General features: G+C 37.0%; 2 protein-coding genes across 3 annotated transcripts in view; both read right to left on the bottom strand.

Annotated features, from left to right (window-relative positions):
• Nucleotides 1–27,533, bottom strand: part of rabgap1l (RAB GTPase activating protein 1-like) — a 95,783-nt gene that overhangs the window by 35,800 nt on the left and 32,450 nt on the right. For both annotated transcript variants that reach the window (XM_077583946.1, XM_077583947.1), the window contains exon 14: nucleotides 1,027–1,140. In XM_077583946.1, coding sequence (XP_077440072.1) covers nucleotides 1,027–1,140 — 114 coding nt within the window. The remainder of the gene's footprint in view (nucleotides 1–1,026; nucleotides 1,141–27,533) is intronic.
• Nucleotides 21,236–26,018, bottom strand: gpr52 (G protein-coupled receptor 52). The gene has a single exon (XM_077585166.1). The coding sequence runs from the start codon at nucleotides 24,411–24,413 to the stop codon at nucleotides 23,295–23,297; it is 1,119 nt and encodes a 372-aa protein (XP_077441292.1). The 5' UTR covers nucleotides 24,414–26,018; the 3' UTR covers nucleotides 21,236–23,294.

The following is a 27,533-nucleotide window of genomic DNA, read 5'->3' as shown; positions in this document are numbered from 1 at the left end:
TCAATACAATTACGATGTTGTTGTTGTTTTTAAACTGCCTGCATCCTAAATTATTTTATGTTTTATTTCAATGACAAAGCCTTAAAAAAAAAAAGATATACAGTATGCTTGGTAACGACTATAAATGACTATCAGCCTCAAAATAAAACGTGATATTTAAAAAATATGCTTTGATTATACAGTATTTTAATACAGTATAGCTGAAATGAAGAATGCCCTGAACAAAGTGCATCATCTTGAAGTCCTATCCATGTAAATGTTTTAGATATTCATCAAAATCATTCCACAAAACTGAACAGGTGTGAAGAATTGAAGCGAGAATATATATTTTCCTTTTTCTTAAAAACTCACGGTCAAATTTCCAACGCCATTTGATCGCTGCACGATCACCGGTGCTTGTACAGGTTAGGTGGCAGCGGCACTGAATGGAATATTAACAAAATGAAGCCGACTGTCACCAGAAAAGTTCACACGGCTCAATTGACCTTTCTTGGAGAATAAAGGTTAGAAAATTAAAGCCTCCACGAAGATTACTGAGTAGATTGGTGTGTAGATGAATGCACAACGGGTCCCGGATCCTCTGTGCTGTAACCCACTCATGCCTCAAGATCCAGCCAACCTTATCAGCAGCAAATCTACATGAATTTGCATACAAATGAAGGCTAGCTCACCACTGACCTACTTGGGTTCACACCGGATGTAAACCTACCCTGGCTAAAATACAAAGGTGTGACCATTTAGTCAATCATTCAAGAACTACATTTGACTTTTAGCATACACTTTAATATAACTTTGGAATTTGATTCTGAGGAGTTGATTTGTAACAGTGTTATTATTTATATACTGTATGCTTGATTCAGATCTGCTTTGACCATATGTGCAATTTCACAATCTTAAATCCCCAGATAGGGTCTTTCAAGCCATTTCAAAGTCGGCATTCAAAACTACATTTAAAAGGGTTGAAAATTGCGCAATCCGTTTTTTGACCGTCTAGTTTTTAGACAAAATTTCACATTTTACTCTTACCTTGCAGATCTTGTAGAGTGAATCCTGTCCATCTCCGTCAGAGTCCTTGAAGTAGTCATGTGCAGGGAAGGTACGGTGGATGTCCCGAGTGATCACTCCCTCCTGAGCTGAATCCTGAAATGTGTACACAGTACAACATTACACAATGTGCCACAAAACCTGAAAGCAAAGCTACAGTTGAATGTATTGAACATGTACTAAACACTAGGGGTGTCCCCGATACAACTTTTTCACTTCCAATACGATACCGATATCGCAGTCAAGAGTACTGTCTGATAGAGATATCCATTCGATATCAGCAGGAATGATACTTGCTTTTATTTATTTTTGGTTATGAAATGTTAGAAGAGACTTGATCAAGTGGTACTATTCAAACAAAGAAGAATAATCAGCAACAGAATGTATGAGAAAATATGACCCATTTATTCCAAACATTTGGGTTCCATAAATTCAACCTGAAACATGAAAACATTTTTGAAGTGCAAAATAAAAATGCAAGTTTACTTCAGTACATTCAGAATCCATTTTTTTTCATTCTGTATATGGTGGGAATAACAGAGGGCGGGACAAAAAAATTACCTGCTGGATAGAAGAGCAGGAGCAGAATCTGGAATGGACTGCTTGTATATGAGTGCTAATATCGGAGAATTTCGATGTAGACCACTATAATTCGATACTGTTTTTGGTGTGTGTCTGATATAGGACCAATATCCAATATCATTAGCCTGGTTACTTAGAGCCATGTATTCCGATTAGAATAAATCCGAACGGCGAAACGGAATAAAAATGCTCCATATGAACCCCTCAATCGGAATCATAGGGGCGGTATATTGCTTTCGTCAATCCAAACGAGCGTCATGTATACACTTCATTCAGAATGGCGAGGCTGCGTCTGACATGCGCCTGCTCTGTCTTGACGTCATCGTGTCCACTCACTTAAATGGCGGCGTCTCCCCAGAGCTTGCCTGCGAGGGGAGAACTTGTTTTTAAGTACTTGAAACTTGTTTTTTTATCAAGATGTTGCTTCAATAAAAGTGTTAACACTATCACGACTAGTGTGCTAAAAATGACGAATGAACTCCATCTTTATAAATCACGTGATCGATGTCCGTGCGTCCCGCGGCTGCTACGGGGCTGACCTGATTTAACGGGGGAGCATATAAACGGCAGATCGGAATGGATTACGTCACATGTAAACAGGTGACCAGAGATCTTCATTCAGAATGATTTCAATTGGAATGACTAAAAAGACACACACACTCTCTCTCTCACATGCTCTCTCTCTTTCTCACACGCACACTCACTCTCTCTCACACACACAAAAACTCTCTCTCACACACACACACACACACACACACACACACACACACTCACATTCTCACTCACACACTCTCCCCCGCCCCCTCTACCCCCCCCCCCCCCCAACAAAGTTTGGTGCAAATTGTGTAAAACTTTGAACATGTACTTGATGAAGGTAATGAGTACAAAGTTTGAAATGTGTTTGATCCTTTTTCAATTCAGTGAAACAAAAAACCTAGTTATAATCACTTTAATTGCATTTGCTGTTTCCAAGCCTCAGCCACACAGAGTATATCTGACACACTGACAGACACAAACATTACTACAGTGCACTTCTCACTCTTCAACACAACAATCGAAACACAGTTTTTACTGTCATTGCCTTTCATGAAACCTAAAACCTCTCTGTAAGCTGCTGCTGAACAACTCTCAGAGCGAATGGCCATAATTTGTGTATCAGAGAGAAAATGAAGGCCACGAATATCAGAGAACAGAGGTATGAAACAGAAACGAAAAAAAAAATGCTGCAATGATCTTACAGAAAGGCGTGATCCTACTTGTGCAGTCTTCTATCCTGATCCCTCTACCTTCAATCGACTTCATTTCACTTGCTTTTTCGTTTGAAACTGCAGCACGTCTCCTTGTTTAAAGTTCAAGGTTCTTGCCATCAATTTTCTGTGGATTTGGGCTGCCCACGTCTGTCTCATCACAAAATCACAAAGTGACTAGATGATGCTGCAGTCAGTCGGGCCTCTGTCGGAGCCGCACCATCTGTTGCAGGACTCACTGAAGATATTTATTTATCACTCTGGCTGTACTGTATGTCTGGAGTCATTGAAATGCTGCATCATTAATGTTAACGCCTCCGTTTTGTTACAGCGTGGCGGGAAAACAAGCTGCTCGTGCTTCTCAGAAACAACGAACAGAAATATATCTTGTAATCGGAAAGGATCGTTACTTTGAAATACACGGAAAGGATAATCGCCTCACAGTTGCGAGGTTCTGTGTTTGAATCGCAGCTGCCGAATTAAAAGACATTTCATTCGCATGCCATTTGGTTTCTGCACAAAATAATGCGTGCCATGTTTTAATAAGACTTGGAGGTGGTCCTTTTGTGCATTTTGGGATACAGATGACTATAACGGCTACAAATCATTACGTTTGTTATCCCACACAAACAACTTTGTATGGATGAAAGCAGTATAGCGTACAATTGTAATGTTATTTTTAACCTCACAGAAATATCTAATTCCCTTAATGAGATTCCTAAATAACATTTGAAGAAGCAACACAGAATAACATTATTGTACAAAAATAACAGTGAATATTAATCTGGTAAAAAAATGCCTCAACTAAGACACATGATAAAGAAGATTACATTTAAATGCAAAGAGCATGCTTTACAAAATATGGCTCAGCACATTTGGAAGTGAAAAGTAGAAAATTTAGGTGTACACTGTAAATCAACATATTCACATTTCTACTCATTTTCAAAAAACGGCAAATTTACAAGTAGATGAAAAATTTCTAATTTAGAGGCAAAATACCAATTAGGGGCAGTCTGAAGCCTTGCCGCATTTCAAAAACATGGATACTAAATACTAGGGATGTTCAATATCACTTTTTTTCATACCGATACCAGTACGAGTAGTCAACTCTTCAGTAGTCACCTATAATGATACCAAGTACTGATACCACTAGTATTTTTGTTCTATAACATTTCCAAAAATAAAACAATGACAGATGATTTTAAAGAATGATCTATCCTAAACATAGCATTTCATTTTCCCTTAAAATTGCATGAAATTAATGGCAATTTTCTATTCTCTAATTTCTAGTTCCTGATTGTAAAAAAAACAGCCACAAGAGGGCAACCTATACTGATATCTAGGGATGGTTCCAATGGCAGGCATCGGTATCGGGCTAATATCTGGCCATATTTCACGGAATCGGTACTCATAATGTCACAATTCTCTTGTGGACGTTTTACGAACAGGAACTACATTTAGAAGAACAGAAAATTGCCATTAATATCGTGCAATTTTAAGGAAATATCTCTACTGGGATTTAGAGGTCTTTTTAAAAAAAAAAAAGATTGTTTATTGTTTTTAGGGAGAAATGTTCTAATGGTATTGGTAAGTGGTATCGGCATCGTTGACTACACAAGAGTTGAGTACTCGCACCAGTATCTGTATGAAACATCCTTACTGGTATCAGTTGTTGTTGCGAGTACCGATACCTTAAACTAAGGCATGGTATGGGCCCGATACCGACACCTGCTACCGCTACACACACATCCCTATTAAACACAGAAAAGACCAGAAAAATACACATTAAGAAAGAAATCAAGAAAGAAGAAAAAAATCAAGTTGTGTATTTCTGAAATCCTTGAGTTTACTTGATTCAATTAACTAATAATTTAATGGAGATAGTTACTTATTTAGTGCTGCCGTTAAAATGCCCTGCATTTACTGGACAGGGTTACAAAAGGCAGCTTCTGAAGTCTTCTGACCTTTTGAATGTGTACAAGTACATTAGCGCTTGACTGCTCATGTCACTGTGTCCAAAGATTACAAAAAAAAAAAAACTCTACGGCGAGTCACAGTTGGACCTCGTTTAGAGATGTCCATATTATACAATAAATATGGACGATCCTTTAAATAAACCATTTCAACGCTGAACTGGACAGAGAGTACAAAACCTCAAAGTGTTCTCGCATTTTAACTAGTTGCTAGCCTCCAACTGCGAGGGTCTAAATGCCACAGAAAATCATGCTGAAATGGAATTTTAAAAGAAAAGCACATGTCATTAAAAGCCGTGAGTGGCTTTTAAAACTACAACTCGGTTCTTCACCAAATGCAAATCAACGTTATGGCATAATACTGAAGAAAGACCCATCTTGTCTACTCTATTTTATTAAACAAATTTACTGTCATAAAAGTTAACGTGAACTGTATGTACATCAGTTTCAAAACAAAAATGCCAAATTTTTCAGGTCCCCTTTTTAATCAATACAAGAGATCCCTGGTTCAAATCCTCAATAAGCCCTCAACTAATGTGACGACTCTTGTACACATTGCCGCTAACATTAAAAACAACAGGTGACTGTAAACATAAGTGGTGATTTAATCAGAAATGTCACAGGATAGCGTAACAAAAGATGCCAAAACAAAGGAAATATACCCAAAATATAATGAGCTCCGAGCAAAGCTCTCAACAAGCTAACAACAGAAATAACTGTCTTTTCATAAATATAATATACAAGTACTATTTGTTGAAAACTGAACTTTTTGTCTGTCCTCCTTTAAACATTTTACAGTAAAATCCCTCTATCGCAGGCTTCGGGTTTGCGGTCCCAGTAATTTATGTTTTTTTTTTTGTGTTATTAATTTTGTATTTTTGGTATTTTACGGTGTTTTGAGTTTAAATCCCATCCATCATGATAAAATACCCATATCTACTGATTCAGCGTTACTTTTATCCCGTTAAATTTGTGTCCAGGTGATGCCCCATCGCACTCTCTGCCACTATCATGTAGTTCAGTCTGTAAGCTTTAGCCACTCGAGGGTTAAGTATAGAAACCGAGAATGGTTTGTAGAGAAAAGCCGGTTTGTCTTCAGAGTAATGTTGACATGCCCTTGAACTCAGAACCCAAGCATCGACCCGCCTGCTGTGTGTGTGCCTTTTTGCATTGTATGGAGCTGCCTCACTCTCATAGCTCTGCATTCGTGCCTGCGTGTTTATTTTTTAAACTACTTGTATATGCACATACACACTTGTGTAACAAAAAAAAAAAGAATCGTTACTAATAGGTGATTTTCTTTTTTTTTTAATTTCTTTTTTTCTTTTTTTTATGGAGAGCTCAGTATTGTTCATTCGATTTGACATGTCATCATTGCTCTCCTTTTTTTTATTATTATTTATTTATATATATATATATATATATATATATATATATATATATACATACAGTATATATATATATATATATATATATTTTTTTGTATGTGGGTGAGTATGTGTATGTGCGTGCGTGTGTGCGTGCGTGCGAGCGTGTGTGTATTCATCAGTTCATCTAAAACCTATTAAAAAAAATCCCATACTAATAATATAATATAATAATAAATTGCCAAATGCAGAAACATCAATGTAAGTTTTCACGATGTGGTGGCTCTCGCTAACAGACAGAATTAAGTAACCAGAATTAGGTTAAAAAATTCTATATACCTAGACCATGTTTCTATAAATTTTGATATTTGGTTTTAATTTGAGGCAGATATTTTTTCCATTAAAATGTGATTTATTTTACTAATAGGTGATTTTCTAACTAACTCCAGAAAGTGTATGTTTATTAACTTGCTGTGACTTTTGGCCTATCCTATCAAAGCGGGTCATTGGCCTGATTTGTTTGGATGTTGTATGCCTTTCATGGTGCAATGCAATTAAACAATTTTTTAAACAATATTAATCCTGCTAATGTTTTCCTTCAATGACAAGCAGAATGGCAAGCAGGCCCTGCACATAAATAATGGGCCTAACAATTTGTGCCCAAAGTCAAAAACACTACTGAGTTTTTCAGGGAGAGTATTTTAGTGCAGACATCATTTTTACATACAGACCTGTAACATAAGTGCCAATGTTAAGCTCATTCAATGGTCCCTTTAACTAGAATTCAGGAAATAATAACAAAGCACAGGGGAGTCAAGGTTGTTTTTATCGCAGACCGTTTCGAAGTTACAGTTGCCCTCAGGGAACTGGTTAGAACAGCGACAAAAAAAAGTCACTTTTAAATCCAGATCAGAAAAGTGCAAAACCTAAAAGTTCTTATCTTTTGTTAAACAGGACCCAATTAAAATGTTTCAAAAAGAAAGATTAACAGTTTGAATCTTTCCCATTAAAATTACAGTAAGTATAACTGGAGCTTAATTGGCGATTGTGTACTTCAAGTTGAACTCTACATGTATCTCATGACTTCACACTAGTTTTTGAATTATATAAGTTTGCCAGCGACATATAATGACAGGCAGAATAAATAAATGTTTTTCCATTACATGGCAGAAGGTACAATAAACATGTGCTTTCGCCATTTCATACAAGAGAACAGAATAAATCATGGCTTCCTTTTGCTTTGTGGTTGATTAAATGGGCCAAGATTTCACACTGAGGAAGTCCATTTGAGAGTAAACTGAGGCAAGATCATTATATTTGAATATTTTTGGTCGGTGGTGTGGTGTGCTGATGTGTGTAAAATGAGTGCTTTGCTTGGGAAACACTGATGTAGGTCATTAAAAACATTGTCTTGCGGGGTGTTTTGCTGAGTCTAATTTAAAGAAATGTATGCAATAAAAAAACATCCATACAGTCAGAAGACACGCATTACTTTATGAGCAACATAATCAATGATAAACATTTTCTATAATTACCATGAATACATCAATGAGGACTAATAAGAATCTGTTTGACATTGAAAGTCGTAAACACTTTGATTTAATAAACCATGCATGCCTCTGCTAATTAAGAGCCTCATTACTCAAAAACCCCACAAGGAAGTGGAATTGAAACTCTTTCTTCCCCTAGACTGGCTGTTTGTCCAATTTGCTATAACATTAAATCCCCACCTCTAATTCTCTATACCGCTTTCCACACTGCATCCAAATATCTATACCTGACATCTGTAGAATCTATGAGTTTGAGGGAGGAAAATCCCTTCGGATAAAGACAGCACTGTCACAGAAGGATACATTTAACAATTGCTCATTATCGTTGTCGTGTGAAGTGCCGCAGTACAGTACTGCATCTTACTGAGAGCCGGCTCTGATATTTTGGTCATTATATTTTAACACACTTAAGAATAAAGATAAGAAGCATGCACTTATTCCGTCTATGCACTGTCCAAACATGAATTCTGTGCTGCTCATTTAGATGAATGTGTCAACGTGAAACATGCAAATGCTGAAGCCAGCAGCTCTTTAATCTCTGCAGGGGGGCCGAGGTGTTCAGCAGGAACTGCAGCCTCATCAGCACCATCAATTTTCTGTCACAATTCCCCAGTTCCAACTGCACTATGTGCACTGTTCTACTAACACAAAACAAACGCAATGACAAAGAGTAGTTCAATGAAAACCAAGACAAGGCTCTGTATTTTTCTCCTCTCATTTTGGTGCGGAAAATGTCTGGTCATAGATGCACATATCGTATCACAAATCTGCAATTCTTTATGATCCTGTACGCGCTTTGACAAAACAGGTTCAAAGTAGGTGAGCAAAAATTTTGTAATCACAGATTACATTTCGTAGTACAGTTTACAGCAAGAATACAGTTGGTTGTGATGCATCATAGTAGTAGTAGTGCATAGTAACTGACAGCTTTGCATAGTAACTGACAGCTTTTCCTCTCTCTTCGAGGTTAATACTGTCTTGGAAAGCTCTTTCTAAGATGCAGTTCAGATCTATAATAATGGAAGCTAAAACAATACATTGCCGATTACACTTTGTATGTATTTCATTAAAGGATCACACAACTCAAAAATCATTTTCCTTCATTCTATTAGGCAGTGTGTATGAATATGAAAAATGGCATCTGATTCCCTGAATTTTGTTTTTGCGCTGATTAAGTATCAACATAATGACATACTGTACCCTGAATACTGCTACGGAGGACATTTTTTTTCAGTCCACATCATCACTGTGACATATTGAGTGCAATAGCACAGCACTGTTCATTTTGGGCTTGTTTCCTGGTCTATTGTGCTATAAAAATGTCGTAAATGTCGTCAAGTATTGCCATCATCTGGCACTCATGAAGCAGCCAACCAATGTACTCACTGTATGTTCCACCGGTCCATTACGGTGGCATATGTAGGATGGATTCTTACCAAAATTGATGTGGACATGTTAATCGCAGTCTAAAAATATTACAATATTATTCACGTCGTATGGTTGCCCCTCCTAGGTGGCTCGTAGAGAAAAAACATGTTGCCTAATGTAAAATAAAACGCACCTGACTGTCACCATTTAATGTGGAAATGTATATAAATATCCTAACCATAGTCTGGAAATATAAAACGAAACTTGCATATTTTTTATTTTATTCACGTCGTAAGGTTGGCCCTCCTAAAAATGAGACTATCACCAATATTTATGTGCACATGGATATAAATATCCTAATCATAATCTGAAAATATTACAACGAATCTCGCCATATTTTGGATTATATTTGTGTTGTGAGCGTTTAATATACATATGCATGAGTGTGGCATTGCAGCTTGTAAGAAAAGATTGATATACACAAATCCAGCAAACATAGTATGTATGTATGATAACATTCCTGCTAGATTTTGGCCAATTAGCAAAGAGAGACAAAACAACAACAACAAAACAGGGGTGTCCAAACTTTTTCCTTCGAGGGCCACATATAGAAAAATCGAAGGATGCAAGGGCCACTTTGAAAAAAATAAAAAAATAAAAAAATAAATAAATAAATATATATATATATATATATATATATATATATATATATATATGTGTGTGTGTGTGTACGTTAATTTTTCAAGCACACCAAAATCAATCAATTGCGTCATGTTTATACTTTCCAGTGTTGTTGTGGAAAAACTGCTCCCTGAACACACTCTACATTTAGAACAAAAACAGGAGCAATTTATCGAAAGATAACTTTAAAAAAAAGAAAAAAAAAGCAGTTATCTGACAATCATTCATGTGATACTTTCACAATTTGGACCTTGACACGGAGTCGATTTTTGCTTGTAAGAATAAATTATCTTTATTCATCATATTCTTGATGAAGAGAAATGTTGTTACTTGTTTAATTGCAAACAGTTCATTTGCATATTTAGAAAGGCTATACAGTATATAAAAAAAAAATTATTAGTAGCAGATGTCATTTTTAGTATATATCGTGGGCCGCTTAAAAATGGATTACAGGCCACAAATGCCACCCGGGCCAGAGTTTGGACACCGCTGCCCTAGAATCTATTGCAGCAGACTACATATGAAATTGAGTGAGGCATGCTAAGCCTATATTCCGAAGCCAGCTGGAGAACAAGCTGAAAGCTGTCACTGTGCAGACACAAGCTGAGAGCTCAGCATCATTACTACTATCACTAGCATCCAAAGGACCTTCAATGTGACTGATCCATCCACCGCTGCCACAGGTGATTCAGTGGACGGGATGCTCAAGGGGATCTAGAGGGCAGTAGGCAGTGTATTTGTTCCATTCTTGGATTGGAGCAAAAGAGTGACAGAGAATCTGCGGCTGTGATTAGAGTAGCCACAAACAAAGCTGATTTAGCCAGAGGCTATCATTATTCCTTTAACCCTGGAGAACCCAAGAACCCTTTTCTTCCTTGGGAAAATTATGAATTATACATTAAATGACTGCTATAAGTTCACTGAACACCAAAATATATGTTTTTCCAATTTTAACCCTTATTTTTTGAACTAGCTCAGAGTTGCTAATTTATAAAAATATATATATAAAACATACTCCTAGGCATTCTGCAACATGATATGAAATAGATTAACAAAAAAAAAAAAACACAATTTTACCATCTGATGGTTTGCTGAGAAGATGGTTTTGTTTGGATTGATTTCCAGCTCAACAAAACAGCATGTTGCCAGTCATCTTGTCACCACCACTCTGGCTCATGTAAGCGCAATATTCATCCACTAGATGGCCCCATGCAGGGGTCAGAAGTGGCACTCTGGACTTTTGAAGTTAAATTTGTGAAAAAAAAAAGGTTTTTGTTATTTGAGTAGCAGAATTTATAGGGGCCAAATATGACCCCGTGGGTTTTCCAGGGTTAAGTTAAGCTAAAGAAGTTCCACGTGGAAATTTGGTATGTCATAATCGTTTTGGCCGTGTAGAGAAGGTTATCGTACATATTATTGAGGCCACGTTTTGGCAGTATGCATACATGCAATGTGCACTAAAATATACATGAAACATAAAAGGTCAGGGCTAAAATGGCATCTTGCCTGAAAATACCAGCCTTTGCCGCTCAAATACCAACAAAGCTGAAGAATATCACACAGCGCAGAGATGAGCTGGAATACAGTATTGGACACCAGCACAGCTTCTCACCAAAATCTTCATTTGACATAATAAATACAAAGGTAATTAATGCGAAACTGCAAGACACCCTCAGCGTGCGAGTGTGCGTGCATGTATTATTTCTTCATATCGTGTGCACCCTTTCAGGCATTATCCCCTAGTGGCTTTTAAAGTGATTGACAGAAGGCAGAAAACAAGACAGATGGAAATAAGGAGGGAATGAGAGAAGCGAAGAGTGATGGCTTAGAAGAGACACACAGAGAATGGCGAGAGGAGATAACACGAGGTGGAGAAGGCAAGCGCTTTACAGAAGAGAGAGAGATAAGTACACAGAGGGGAATCAGAGGCTTCCTCTAATTGTTGCCTGCAGGCATGTTGGGCAGACATACTATTTATTACACGGGCTCTTACGACAGGTAGCTTATTTCACAAACCCAGCTAAAAATAAAAAACTGTTGATATGTCTAAACCTGCTGCCAATCTTAGCATCCTTTTATAGTAGCAATTTGGAGTTCTTCCAAAATGGTCATTAAAAAAAACCCATACATTCTGCTCTAAAAGTACTGGAACAGTGAGGGCAATTCATTTTTTTGTCCGTTTTTTTATTTTATTTTATAGACTTTTTTGACGTTTTTAGTCAACATCAAAAACACCACTTTATTTTTGAGACACAGAACAAGTATTTACAATTAAGATCTCACCGAACAGTGATACTTAATACACTTACGATAGCATTCATTCTTGTTTTATTTTCCCATATCATTCAAAAACACAAAATCTTGAACATGGCATGTTTCACTCAAATATAACACGTTTGGTGCAATAACTATTCATTACTAACATTTTAACATCCCAACTTCGTGTTTTTCCTAAGAGTCCTACCCATACTTGCCAACTTTCACGATTCATTCCTGAATTTCAGCCCGATCTCCCGTGTGGTTCCCCTATCAGTCATTTTTGCTGCTAGACACGCCATTTTACAGCAAAGTAAACACTTAACATTCTGGGGAATATTTGACATAGTATCTGGCAAACCTGCCTGCTGCAGGGGTGAATCGGGAATTTTGTGAGTTTCCTGAATGGCCCCACGCCTCCCCAAAATGAAGATGGCTCTGTCTGAAGAAGAACAAATAGATTTGGTACTCTTAAGTGGATGAGAATGATGGTCATATTGCAAAATTGCGGAAGAATTTAACCTTCGACCTCTTCCGTTGAGTTTTTGCAATGCACATCAAATTATGTATTGAACATGATGGAAATTATGTTGAAAATATCATTTATCAACATTACAAATAAACTTTTTTTTTTTTAAGAAGTATGTGGGTTTTTTTTTTACCATGTGCCCAGACTTTATGGACACCCTGTGTTAATCCAGGTCCTTAAAAACAAGTATATAGGAGTGTCAGGTGATAATTTTGACTTCAATAGTTAACTCACGATAAATCGCAACTTTTATAGCTGTTCTAAATGTACAATAAAATATTTTTTCTGAAGTTTTCATACTCTTGCTAACGTAAAAGTGGAAACAAATGTTAAACTATTAGAAATATGGCAGCATCTTTTAGTCATTGATACAGTAATTTAATGTACTGTACTGTAAAAAACGAGTGTAATATTGATTTGTTTTGGTCATTTTTCTGCCATTAGATGGGATAATTGCAGTGGAAAACGGTGACAGCTCAGTGCATTTTTCTTTCCGTATTAAGATCTATCTATTCCTTAACATGAAGTAACTTGTGAAATTCTGCACATTGTTAAAATTGTAAAATACAACTTGACCCCAGTCTCCACAAATATATACATTATTATTACAGCTAAATTTTGACGTGGACGTGTCTGCTGTGTTGCGACTGAAATTCCCCCAATACAGGCTTTCCAAGTAAGGGGCGGTTATTAATCGCGCGTAAAAAAAAAAATAGTGGCATTAAAGGAACTTTAAATTAACTCAAAATTAACACACAAATTTTGACACCCCTAATTATATATAAATATTACATTACTCTCTTCTTCATTCTCATTACCTAACTTTTGTCCCTTTCACGTGAGACAGCTGGGCGGGAGGGTCGCGCCCTAGCGCTCTCCAATGACGAGCCGCCGCTGGAATGCACAGAAGCAAGAGCTCCATCATGTTCATTGGACAATATAACCGGCACATAACTCGCAAGGGGGGAAGGGGGGGCGAGCGGCCCCTGGGAACTGACTGATGAGAGGTGGCACGCTTTGGTAAATCATCAAGATACAACTGATAGACACTGGCTCCAGCTGAACACTCAGGGCTGACTAAGTCCTTCAGTGACAGTAGCACCAATCAGAAGGGATTCTACTACCACTTAAAACCATGGCAACCACTATGACAAGGTTTTTCATGAGTCAGAAAAGGAGACAAAACACATATAAATCCCTCACACAAGGAAAGAAAAATCAAATGTACTCTTTCGGTATACTCAGGTATATATTTGTAGTTAAAAGACCAACTAAAGCAGATAATAAGATAATATGGCTTGGATTGTATGGTAGGTATGACACATTATGGTATATCACTTGCTGACCTGGAAAGCAGATATGTCATTAACGGAAATATATCTTTAGATTCAATCCTATATTTTTTTTCAGGGAAATCTTGAAAAAAAAAAACAATGAAATAAAACCCCACCCTGCTTTTGCACGTGTTACATCCTACTGTACCTCCCATCAATAAACCCACTATGGCTATGATGGTGAATACCGGAAGTAGGTTAAAAGTATACTGTATAATTAATCTACATGTTTTCCTTTTCTTGATCAGTGTAATTTTTAGGGCATGAAGATGGCCGTTATTAGAATAAATGTGTGCTCAGCAAACCTTGGAAAGTTCAAGTCAACAAAAAGTGCTTCCCTGGCAAGTCAAAGGCCATTTGTTTTATGGAGAGGCACCATTTTTAATACAACACTTTGCAGTCCAGAAGCCTGCGGAACAGAGGATGTTATGGACAATGCGGTTTGTGTGCTAAGGTGTGAGCAAAATGAGAGATTGATTTGATTTTCGTACAACTTGCAACCTTAGTTAGCCTAGCTGTTTACATGTTAATATACAGTGGGTATAGAAAGAATACACAACCCTGTTTAAACTTGTTTTGAAATGATTTATCTTCTCATTTTTTTATGTCACAAAAACCGAGCATTTGTAGGCTTTTTTCTAATCCGCTGTAAATGACAACAAATACTGTATCCATGCAAATCGCTGCTGACGCACCTGCCTCTTTCATTTCATGTCTCTTTACTTCAGGGGACTTTGTGAGCTTATCTATTGGTATGATATTCAAAAGGACAGCAGCACGGTAATTAAAAAACAGCACTCCTGAGACCTTTATCCTTGGTTGTTGGCAAGGAACTTTCTAGCGGCTCCCCTGGAGGCTTTAGGGCGGGTGGCAACATCTGGCCGACTGAGCAGATTGCTAATTCATCAGCCTTTGTAACTATGCCATGGCATTTTAATGGTCAGGCTGGTTCTACGTTTCATTAAGCTATGTTGGGAAAGATGTGAACCGAGACCAGAGTTGTGATTTTGCTTGCAGTTAGCAGCATGCGAGGATGCAGTATTACAAAAACTCACTTCAACTTAATCATTGTTTTTTTTTTCCGTCTTATTTTGAAAATGAGTACTGTGCAAGGCTAGGTCTCAGGTGTAAATATATAAGTGAATGGGAAAGTGGGCCGCTGCCCCTGCAACTCAACCCCGGATAAGCGGAAGAAAATGGATGCATGGATGAATTATATTCATTTGTGTGATGACACTGATCATGATTTCTACGACAATTAGGAAACAGATATCAATATGCAACACAATTTCTATCAATCTTTGCCAATGTTTACATTTTGAAACAATCTCCTATACATCATTCCAAGAAAATCAAAATGGCCCATTACTGGTGAGCTAATTTTAGAACAGGCCCACAGGCTACTCATGGTTTTTAGGGGTTACCTGGTGCATGATTGCACCAAGTTGGTGACCCTGACCTAGAACACACCAAAACCCATGCACAGAAAAAAAATACTAACGCCAGTGCATAGCAGCTGAATTAATTTGCAATCAGCCTCAGGCATGTCCCCATGTGGTATTGTGAATATACTGCAAGCTGTATTATATAATGGCTAATTAAATTGGCAAAGCACTGCTGTCTTTAACATCGTGAAAATGTGTTGAAGCCTGCAATATTGATAATGAGTAGCATGGGTGGGGGCATGAGTTTCCATCTCACAGAAAACAAATGGTACATGGACACAACACCAGCAATATAGAAATAAACGGACCAATAAATGACTTCCATGAAACATTCGCTCCACTGAAGAGACATCAGTTCTGGGAGGAACAATTTGCATCTCACACCTGCTTCAGTCTGCCTTACCAGCAGTACCTTGCACTCTGAAATGGAGCCATGCATAACACTCTCTTGTTCACCTATAGAGGTAAAATACATTCTGTACAAAATGTTTCACTGGTTCTGGTTTTCAGGCTTCTAGTATTAGTCAACAGGACAAATTAAGAATCTTATTATTTTGTGTAGAATAAGGTTCAAATACATGTGCAACAAATGGCTTAATAAAGTTGTCTGCAACCTGCAGCTCTGGAGCCACATGTGGCTCTTTTGTCCCTCTCCCATGGCTCCCTGTGGAGCTCTTAATGCTTAATTAGTTAGTTTTGTTTTTACATATTTTTATTTTTTAGATGAAATATTCTTTAAATGAATTAATGATTCACATTTTTAAAAACAAATATTTGAATAAATTTAAAAAAAAAAGTCAAAGTCCAATTTTTTAGTTTAAGTTTTTTAAGTTTAAGATGAAATTTAGATGACAAAAGTTTTAAAAAATGACCCTAAAAAATTTACAAAAAAATAAACATCTAAAAAAAGAACAGGAAAATCAGAAATGTCCATGAAATTGTCAAAAAATTTCAAAGAATTGCATAAAAAAGTCAGGAAAGACAATGCTCAAAAAGAAACCATAAAATGTCCAAAAACAAAAGATAGCAAAAAAGGTAGAAAAAAATGTCAAAAAATAGCCATAAAATGTCCAGAAAAGGAAGAAGAGAGGAAGAAAATTACCACAATATGCTCATGAAATTCGAAATAAAGACAGAAAAGTTTCAAAATGCATGAAAAACAAACTCTGAACAATCATTAAAAAAAAGAAGAAAAAAAAGAAAAGATTCCCAAAATGGAAAACAAAAGCCATAAAAGTCCCAAAAAAAATAATTTAATAAAAAAGTATGGGAAAGGAAGTCTGAAATATTATTAAAAAAAAAAATCCAAAAAACAGAAGACAAAAGGTAAGAAAACGAATCTCTACGTATTGGATGGTGCATATTTTTGTGTTGTGGTGCAGCTCTAATTAGCTCTTGGGCCCTCAGTACATTGGACTAACACTAACACACTGTTTCCTTCATCACAATGTTCAAATGTATTGTGGATCCAAACTGATGTTTTTGTTATTTATTTGGCCTAAAATGCCTCTTTTGACAGTAAAAAAAAAAAAGGTTGCTGAACCCCTGATCTGATCAATAAGGCACAACTCAGTTCGAGAGGGTATATAAGGCAGTCCCCATTTCTTTTCATTTTACAATATGGATGAGCTTGTCAATACTGTAAATGTGGCATTTGCTTCAAAGATATTTCTCTCCAATAAAAGCCGATTCAATACATACCTCAATGTATTTTCAAGTGGAACGATTTGATTTGATTTGTTTCGATGCGCTCACATCTTTTGAATTAAAACCAATTTTCTGCTTCAAATCGGTTATTTCTTACACCCCTAAAAAAGACAATACCTACTAACAAAACATCTTGTTTGTGAAGCTAAATAACCATTAATCATTTAAAAAAATAATCACAAACACCGGAAACAACTCATAGCAGGCCCCATGTGAGGTGTCGTGGCTGGTTGAATATTCTAAATCACCAAAGTAGATGAATTCAGAAAACGTTCTCCTTATTGCAAGCTCTTCCATCATAATGGTTATTTAAAAGTACATTTAAAACTCATTAGCGCTTAAAATGATTGACTCAATTACAAACTATTCCTGTAGTCCATCCTGTTTACGTGCCTGAACAACAGGAGCAACATTAAAAGAAGAGAGCAGTGGGAGGGTTGCAGGAAAGTACAGTATAAGTGATTGCATAAGCTTCGTAACCATGGGAGTCATTTGCCTGTTTTGCGTTATTTAATGCAACTAAAATGGCCTGAGAGAGGAATAGAGAAGCTGGAAGTATATATTACTAATCAGTGTGTGAAAGCACAAAATTAAAGTGAAGTGCTTCCTGGGATCACACATTATTAGTGTAACTACAACATATATCTGTTAGTATTGAGCAGCAAAGTTTGCAGGTCTTTGCTGCATTTCTCCACTATGAAAACTGTAATCAGCCCATGATATTTTACATACTGTAATCATTTCTTGGCTTCTCGTTTTACCGGAACATCTACTAGGCTTAAAAAAAAAAAATCAAAATGCTGCAATGCACCCACCTAGTGCCAAGCACATACAGGAAAGAAGCGGCTTCCCCTCAAATTATGACTTCCCCACTGCAAAGAAGGTCAGGTGGTCTGGCTCAATCAAAAACGGAAAGAGGTGGAAAAGCGGCAGGAAGTTGTGCATGCTGCCAATTGTGGGAATAAAAGGGAATTCCTTATATAGTGGAGGTCATGAATACTGAGCGGGCCACAGCTTGGAAGATGCTGTTGGTTTGGCTGATTAGTAAGAGTGAGGAAATGTTTTCTGGAAGGAGCTTCCACAGATGAAAGAGAATAATTAAAACAATTTTAATAAATACATTTGGTCTCTCAAACTGAAGTACTTTTTGTTTTGTTTTGTGTACAAGACAGTTATTCAAATGTGGAATATTTTTACTTCTTTCTTTCTTTACTGTTCAATGTGCAGTTGCTCAGTTAAACTCAAGGACATTTTATTCAGATTACATTGCTGTCAACGGTCATTTTTAAGACATATATTACATTTTATGTAATATATTTCTCAAATATTTGTGGAACAATCTGGATTATAAAACTAAATCATATTTTTTTTTTAATGTATAAAAGCTCAATTACTGAAAATAAATAATAATAATAAAAAAATTTGATATATGTGTGTACATATATATATATATATATATAATATAAGTTTGTCTCATATTGCACAATACAAAACTAAAGATTCCAAAACCTCATGCAATCCCATTAAAGTTAAAGGATGGAAATCACAAACTAGGGTCATCAGTAGTGTTGTAGAAGTTCACATTTATGACTTTTGCGCAGCAGCCATTGGATCAATTCCCACTCAGTAAGCTGTTCTTAATCACCCTGTGATGTACTAGCAAGCAGTCGAGGGTTTAGTCCACCTTTCTCAACAAGTCAGCTTACCTGACAGGTTTATTGAAGAATAGTGGATGTATGGGATAAAAGTTCTGATCCAAATGCTCACTCGTACCTACATTTCAAGTGTCCCAAATGTCCACTTCTGTCTATTCTCTTTTGTTCGATTCAAATTCTTTTAAAGGGAATTTTTTTTAAAGCAAATATACATTTTATGTGAAAGCACTAATAAAAACACAACACTTATTAATGTTGCGTATGTGGAATACGAATTATATATGGTAATTAAGCAACGTAAGACGTAACGCGAAATCATTATTAGCTGTGAACCAGAAGTGACGTCGAAGCACCTGTAGAGTTTGCTTTAGTTAGCAGCTTCCAGGGCGGTGCCATGAAACTGACAGACTGCAAAGAGCAATGGATTTTGCAGGTAGTATACGATTGTCCTGTCCCTGTGTCAAGTCTTATTATTAAGCATTATTTATTTAAAATGTTGAAAATAGCTTGACAACAGATCTAAAGGTATTAACGGTTTTGAATTCTCCTGTCCCTCACTCTGCAAAGCCACACTTGCGGCATAATTGTCACCTCAAAATTAAGAGTCTTGATGTTTATTAGACTGACATGGACGGCAGAGTCAAATTCTACCGAGTGGCAGTTTCTCATATGGGCAATATGAGCAGGGTGACAATCTCTGAGGGGTGGCATCAATTGAAATTAGAAACCTTCTTTTTTTTTTTTTTTTAAAGTGACTAGCCACCGAATTACACTCGTTAATTTATCATCAACAACCTAGACGCACAATTGAGCATGCTGGCTAAAGCTGATACCATAACTGCAGCTCTGCTTACCTTTTTGCTTATAATATATGTTCTTGATATATTGGTATACTTATTCATCAACAGAATGCATTAGTAGTGCAAAACAAAAGACATGGTTAGCATGACTTTTGGATCACTACACTGTGTTATTATTTAATTAACTATCTAAGCAGAAAAAACACGTCAAGTTACTGCTATTGTCACCTTTATTTGGTTGGCAGCAACAGCAAAACCGAGGCCTTTGGCAAAAATTTTCCAAACTAAAAAAATAGATACTGTGCTAACATCACACTGCTTTCTATAGTCAAAACATTAGAAGCCTATTCATTTAACACAATAGGTACACCAGTTTCTTTTTTTTGCTCTACAACAACTTTAAAACACACATACCTTACAATATAGTAATTTACAGATTGTGTAAAGGTTTATACATAGGCCTCCAGTATTTTCATGAAATATTTGATATCATCAAATTCAAGAAAAAAAATTAAAATACTGCATTTGAAATTGTTTCAATTTCTAATGAGTCATTTTGTTGTTGTTGTTGTTTAAAACAGACATTGATTTAGCTTTACAGTAGACTATAAATTTAATTCCCCCTGAATATGTGAAACTCTTAAGCCGAATACACAAATTCATATAACCCTCTAAACACAAGCTCTCACAGTAAAATAAGTATAATTTGTCAATCCTTTGAATCCAAATACTGTAAATCCACTTAGACAATCACATTTGATGTTTGGTAACAACGACTGCAAGTCATAAAGGTTTAGCACTATTGTTGCTGTGTTGTTACCATAAGTGTATAAAAGAAAAAGAAAAAGAAAAATCAGGCCTCATAAATTTGTTATCTATTCCGTAGCACTACCACCAGTCAAGAGCACATTTTATCAAATGAACAGAGCAGATGGCATTTAACAACTATTTGGTGTTAATCATCTGCTAATTTTCATATAGGACATGTTGCCACAAAATCTAGACAAAGTGTATTATACAATTCTGACATCAGACAGTTTAACATGTACTCGTTTGAAGGCAGAAGACCAACTGATAAATAAATTACAGTAGTTGAAACTCCTGAGTTAATTCAGGGTTTTACAATTGTTTAGCCTGCAAAAATATTACAAAATTAATAGTCTGGCGCTAACTAGCCACACATTTTCAGATTATTTCAGATTCTCAAACTACTCTATGCTATTAAAAGCAAACTAATCAGTATAAATCAGTCAGTATGAAGTTAACAGTATTGTCATGGCTTTGGACAAAGAGTGAAGTAAACATTACATAGAATTGGGATACCACTTCGGCAAAGGGCTAGAATTGGGAAATGTCAGCCAGGGTCACCCTTCCCCTGACAGCAAGTGAGCAAGTGCACAATTAAAACAAACCATTTTACCAAACACATTTATGATCACCAGCTAAACAAAAACAAGTTCATACTGTGTGATTTTAGTAGACAAGGCATTCACGTTTTAGCTAATTGTTCAACATGATGGGTCTATCTAAATCTTACATAAAAGTATGGACTGTACTATAGTACAAGAATCTGGGATTTAGTAAAAAATTGTTTGGATACAGGAAGAAAAAAAATAGCTATGAATTTAACGTAAGTAAAAGTTAAAATATGGGCAAGAATGAATTTTAACTGCATGAGACAGATCTGAAATTTTGTGAAAAATGTATTGGATTTTGAAAAAATATGTTTAACACAAGTAAAAGTTAACATTATGTGCAAGAATGAATTTGACTACTTGGTAGCAAACAGAAGACAATGCTAATGCTAAATTAAGGGAGAGTAAATTTGGCGCTGGACCATTTCAAACAGCAAAATATTGTGATGCCATACAGAGTAATTGCCCACAACACTAATATCGCTTGTGTTGGGGCAGAACCTCATAAGTCATAATTTGGTAAATTTCATATTTAAAAAATAAAATTAAAAAATCTACACTATTGGTCAGTCCACACATGTGTGACTTAGTTATACAAATTACTGACCAATTAAAAGTGTTTAAATGGCTTGCTTCATTTGATGATGCAATGTCAATGGTTGAAAAAATTGCCGTTTTTGGGGGATGCTGAAAATGACTATTTTGGAGGTACAAGTTTTTGGACCGATACCAGCGATATGTACATCTTCTGCACGATGGGAGGGATTGTCGGCTGTATTCAAACATTGACAATGTGGTCATATTTCTCAACAACAATCATGTGACTCAAGTCCAACTTTGTATAGTTTGATTGTAATTTTGGAAACAAAGATATTTAGGTGTTTTGTGTGGTTTTCCTAAGAAACCCATTATGACTATTACAGCAAATGTGTGATCGCCTCTTAATATCACAATTATGCAATTGATGGATAACTAGTTTTGAAATCAGAAGCCAGTAAAAAAAAAAAGTTCAATTATTTTTGGAAAACTATTGGAGAAAAAAAATGATTTCAATAACTCAAATTATTAAAAGTGAAGACAATTTGCAATTTTGTGTCTAACAAGTAAAATCAAGCCTTCGCTGGTGGGCCAGATCTGGTCACTGGGCCATAAGTTTGACACCTGTGACCGCAAGGGAAAGGCCCCGGCTCACCCACGACACTACGGTGTTAAGCCAAAGGCAAGGATAGATTTTGGATTGATGTTTTAGTGCCAAGAAAAATGTTGGGCTAGGGAAAAATTTATTTCTTGAATATTTCCTGCTATCAAATATACAAATATTACAAAACTTTATCATCTTTTGACTCATCAATGGTAATTTTGTTGAATGTCTTTTGCATATTTGTCAGATTTCCAAGATGGACTTGTCTTATTAGTGTGTCTTATTATTGGTGTGTATCAGATCACCTGGTTAAAATTGTGTTGTGTTACAGTATTTCATTAATTTGAATAAACAGATGCATTTGCATGCTGTAGAATTTCCTGTAGGTACTCACTGATAAATAAATTTAAAATAAGCATTTTTTTGTTATATTTTTAAGTTTCATATCCAATGATAAGATGTTGGCGAGACTGTGGATTCAGTGCTGTGGCGGGTGTCGTGATAAGAGTTGAAAGCAGCTCTGCATAAAGTCATTGTAATATTCAATATTTAATTAGCTGTCACAATAATTTAGTAATAGCAACATATCTAAACCAAAACATTTGAAAATTAAACATTTCTGACTTTTCCCTCACAAGACAAAAAAAGCAAATTACAAAATTAAATTATATTTGACTGTAAATGTCAACACTGCTGCATGAAGTACAGATGTTTCAAAATTACTAATTGCTTTATTGCCCATACTATGTTGACAGTTTCGCATACCATAGACAAGGATTGCTCACTTACTAAAATCTAAAACAGCATTTTGGCTGTTAACAAATCAATAGCTATTAACAATCTCCAAACATGTTTGTGAGTAGAAAATTTGCAAAATGATCTCGCTCACCCAATTTGCTCAACAAAGTATGATTTTGGTGCAATTCTAAATATACTATTATCTTGAAATTTGCAGAAAAACCTAACAGTGACGTGCTGGACAGCTCTGTTGTGTGGCAGAGAGTGAAAGCATTCTCGGTGGTACTCATCAAAAATGTTTTTGTATGCAAATAAATAAATCACACTTTACAATTTTGAAGTTCAAAAGAGCATTATGGCCAAAAATAACAAATTATTATAATTTTTTCTGCTATTCCAATTCTGCAAGGATGTAGGTGTCAATGTCTATTGAGTGTCCTTGTGCTCTAAAAAGTCACATATTCAGATGGAGCAGGAGTTTGCCCTTGGTCGTGGTTTAGGCTTCCCAAAGTCCCTGTCATCAGCAGCACAGTGACTGAAGGAGCAAATCGTCTGCGAGAGCCTCCGCATGCCCAAGCGGAACACACTATTGGACAAGCTGTAGATGACACAATTGCAAAAACTGTTGCTAATTGCTAGCCAAGTGGTAATGAAGGAAAGAGCTGGGCTGTCCAGGACGTGGTAGCTTTCCAACACAAAGTATATGATGTAGGGTAGCCAGAGCATATAGAACACGCTTGTGATGCGGAACAGCACCATCGCGTAGCGCCGATCCGGTCCGTGTCCTCCTTGATGCCCGTCCCTATCTCCATCCACAGTTTCCATCTCTTGGCTTGGAAAACGTGCCCGTCGTTCACTAATCTCCCTGTTGTGCTGCTGGCAAATGCGAAATATGTGGTAGTAGGTAAAACAGACCACAAGTGCAGCAGGTGCGTACAGCAAGCACACCACAAAGCCTGTAAAGACGGCTGAGGTCGGCCAAGACTGTGCGCACCACTCAAAAATGTCCCCATGATAGCCTGGCTTGCCCCACCCAAAGAAAGAGGGCAAGAAGACCAGGCTAGAGTAAACCCAAATGAGGGTGATGCAGCCCCGTAGCCGGCATGGCGTCACCAGTTGGTTGTAAGATAGCGGTTTAGTTATCGCCAGATAGCGGTCCACACTGATACAGGCCAAACAGGCCATTGAAACACTTTTGAGAACAGAGATGACGTAGCTGAAGACCTGACAGGTGATGGGCTCCTGGACACTTGCTGGGTAGTGGAGCAGAGACAGGGTGGGCACCAGGCAGCTGAGACCCACCAGAAGGTCTGCGTAGGCCATAGTCTGGATAAAGTAGCTGGTGTTGTAGTGATGTAGCAGCGGGGCACAGTGGAATACGAAGATCACCGTCAAGTTACCAACAATAATGAGCACTGTCAGGAGTACCACGACAGCCGTCTCCAGGATGCAAGCCTCCAAAACTTCCTTTAAGCCCCATCCTAACGGACAGGAATGGTTTGAAGCACTTCCGGAAAACAAGTCTCCACGGCTGCTGTTTGGTGTGAGCATCGGGTCAGTCGTCATGTCAGACAGATTCATTGTTGTATCCTAGTGAGACGGTTTTATGGGGTTCCACAAGGCAACAGCGTGAAACTGCAAATTGCCTACTCCTCTCCCACTTCTCCAGCTCACTGTAGCCACCTTCACTTAATAGAGCTCTCTTTCACCTGACTCTCACATTGATGAGTCTCAATCAAGGGAACACTGACAGGAGAAAAATCGTTAGGGCTTTCAGAGGAATAGGACGAGGTCCTTCTTTTCCACTGGCACAGCATGGTTGATGAAAAAGGGAGGATGCAGTGTAGAATTATAGCTGAAGTGAGCATCTGTCGTAAAGGTGAGGATCATGCTGCTTTGCTCGCCAGCATGTGGCCTTTATCGCCCAGTTTTAAAAGGGCTAACACCAAGAGGCTGCGGGCATAAGCTGTTTTCACAAAGACACAGATGAAAGCGGTTGCAAAGGAAGAAACCTTACTGTATTAAACAAAATGCTTAACAGATTCCCAAAATAAATTAAATATGTATGCAACATATTGGCTAATTTGGATCACGGGAAATTCCCTCTTAGGAATCACGTGTCAGCCAAATCATCAATAAACTGACAAGTTTTACTGTATGATATGGTTCCTTTGTTTGTAATTCAATCAACAGCAAGCTTCCCTTATTTTGGTGGTCCTCTTGTCAGTGTCTGGAGCTCATGTATGCCTAACCATTGTGCCAGTCCAAACACAGACACAGGCTAAAAAAACATGGGGATCTCCACAGGAGATAATGTCACAATTTTCTCAGCACACACAGGGCTGTTGAGCGTATCAAGAAATTTATGTGCCGAAAAAAAAAGAGGCACATCCAAAGTACTGTATGTCTTTTCACAAGAGTGCTGCAGAAATAAATCCAAGAGTGCAAAATTTCCTCTCTAAGTTCTGGCTTTTGAGGACAACAGGTGCATCAAACAGTCATAGGTGAAGGTGTGAAAAGTCAGACTCCCATGGAGGCAGGTGAAAGGACTCTCGAGGAGATATGAGGGGCCAGCCGAATAACTCAGCGCTCCACTCACTTTGACTCCTGAGCAATCCAGCGGCACAGAGCGAGAGAGAGCGTAGAGATGATCCGCCAACCACTTTTTTCATCTCAAACTCTTTACAGTACTTGCATTCTTGTGTTGGTATTCCGAAGCACGTCAAATGGGTGATTTAGTCCATTTTCTTCCCGTGCTTATTGTGACCACAGATTTTGCAGCTTGCCTTTGCCTTTTTGAAAACATGCATTCGGGTAGTTGTAGAGGTATGGGATCCTGTAGAGCCTTTAACTCTTCTCACGATATGTCTGTGGCTCTTTAAAAAATAATAAAAAATTGGCTGCGCAATAAAAAGGAAATCCACTCTGGAAGCATAAAAAAAACATTAAAAAGAAAAGAGTCCCAGCCACAGTTTAATGCACTGCCCTCTGCAAAATGTTCTCTGTAATTCCGGAACAGGATAAGCCATTTTCTTAATATGTAAATCCTTAGTAGCAGGCATTAAGACAGAGATGGTCCAAAAAGCAGTACGTAAAAAACAATTTAAAAAATGATGACTACGCAGATGGAACTATGCTCATTCTGCAGCAAGCGAAACAATGGGACGAAGGGTCCCTCAGCCCTGGTGCAGTAAGAAGGAGAGATGCTGTGACTGGCTTACACTTGCCTCCCTCCCTCCCTCTCTCTCTCTCTCTCTACACAGTCTTTCTAGCTCGCACTCGCTCTTTACACACACACAGACGCACACCCACCCTCTTTCTTGCTCTCTCAGCCTGCTCACTGTTCGATGACTCTGCTCCCTGCTTCACCTGAGGCTCCAAGCCATTATTCCATCCGTCACAATAGCTTTTCCCAGTGGTACATCCACATACAGTTATTCTAAATATTAGCAATAAATCATGTATTGAATATTAATTAGAAACCTCAGGCTCTCTGTTTTTCACTTTTCTTGTGAGTTTCCCACTTAATTTCGTTTTGCTGTCCTTTTCATCCCACATACAGTCCCTCACTTGCTTTGGGATGTTACTCATTATAATAAACTGTTTTCACACTGCTATACTTTCAAGTGTGCATTCGTCTTTGTTATTAGGGGAAAGGAAACTGTGTTGAACCTCCATCTTTACATAAATATTTATGGAATCCTTTTTTGATAGTCTGATTCAAATAAACTACATAACATCAACAAACACTCGTTATTGCCCAATTGTAACATTATAACATCCAAACCAACTGCTATTACAGGCATGTCCATTGTTTCAAGCCAAAGTGTCACGAGGATTAAGTATAGACCATGGTTCTTCAACCTGCGGCAGTTTTTTTTTTTTTTTTGGGGGGGGGGGGGGGGGGGCACATGATCCTGTGGATCTCTGTAGAAATGAATGTTTTTGTATATATTATTTTTGTTTAAGTGAAATATTCTTTAAATGTATTAAAGATTTAGATAAAATGAATAATTAAATATTAAAAAAAATGTCAGAGTCCAAATTTGTAAGTTGTCAAAATAGAGACAAAAGGCAGATGAAAAAGTAAAAAAAAGAAATCTGAACATGTCTAAAAGCAGAAAATTACCATATACGTAATGTATACAAAGTTGACAAAAAAGTCAGAAATTTTATTTTTCAAAAAAGCAGAAAAGAAACACTTTGAAAAGTAACCATAAAATGTCCAAAAACAAAAGGAGAAGGGCAGAAAATTACCATAAAATGTCTTTGGAATTGAAAAAAATGTCAGAAAATGTAAAAAAAAAAAAACTATAAAAGGTCCAAAAATGAAAGAAATCCCGAAAATTACCATATGATGTACACAAAATTGCCAACAAAAAAGTCAGAACATTTATTTTTATTAAAGACAGAAAAGAAAACTTAAAAATATAAAATAAAATGGCCAAAACCAAAAGAAGAGATCCCAAAATTACCATAAAATGTCCACAAAACTGCCAAAAATTTCAGAAAATTGATAGCAAAAAGGCAGAAACAAATGTCAAAAAATACCCATAAAAGGCAGAACATTACCATAATATGTTCATAAATTTGACAGAAAGTCAGAATCAATATGAAAAACAAAACCCCAAAAATCACACACACACACACACACACACACACACACTTTATATGTTGTTTTGTCTCAGTTTTAGATTCCTG

The sequence above is a fragment of the Vanacampus margaritifer genome, chromosome 13 (assembly GCF_051991255.1).
Source record: "Vanacampus margaritifer isolate UIUO_Vmar chromosome 13, RoL_Vmar_1.0, whole genome shotgun sequence".
In the NCBI taxonomy this organism is placed as follows: domain Eukaryota; kingdom Metazoa; phylum Chordata; class Actinopteri; order Syngnathiformes; family Syngnathidae; genus Vanacampus; species Vanacampus margaritifer.
Note: the sequence above shows the minus strand (reverse complement) of the source record. Positions and strands in the feature narration are given on the sequence as shown.

Excerpts from the sequence above, each read along its gene's own strand:
- gpr52 (XM_077585166.1), bottom strand. The coding sequence starts at position 24,413 with ATGAATCTGTCTGACATGACGACTGACCCGATGCTCACACCAAACAGC.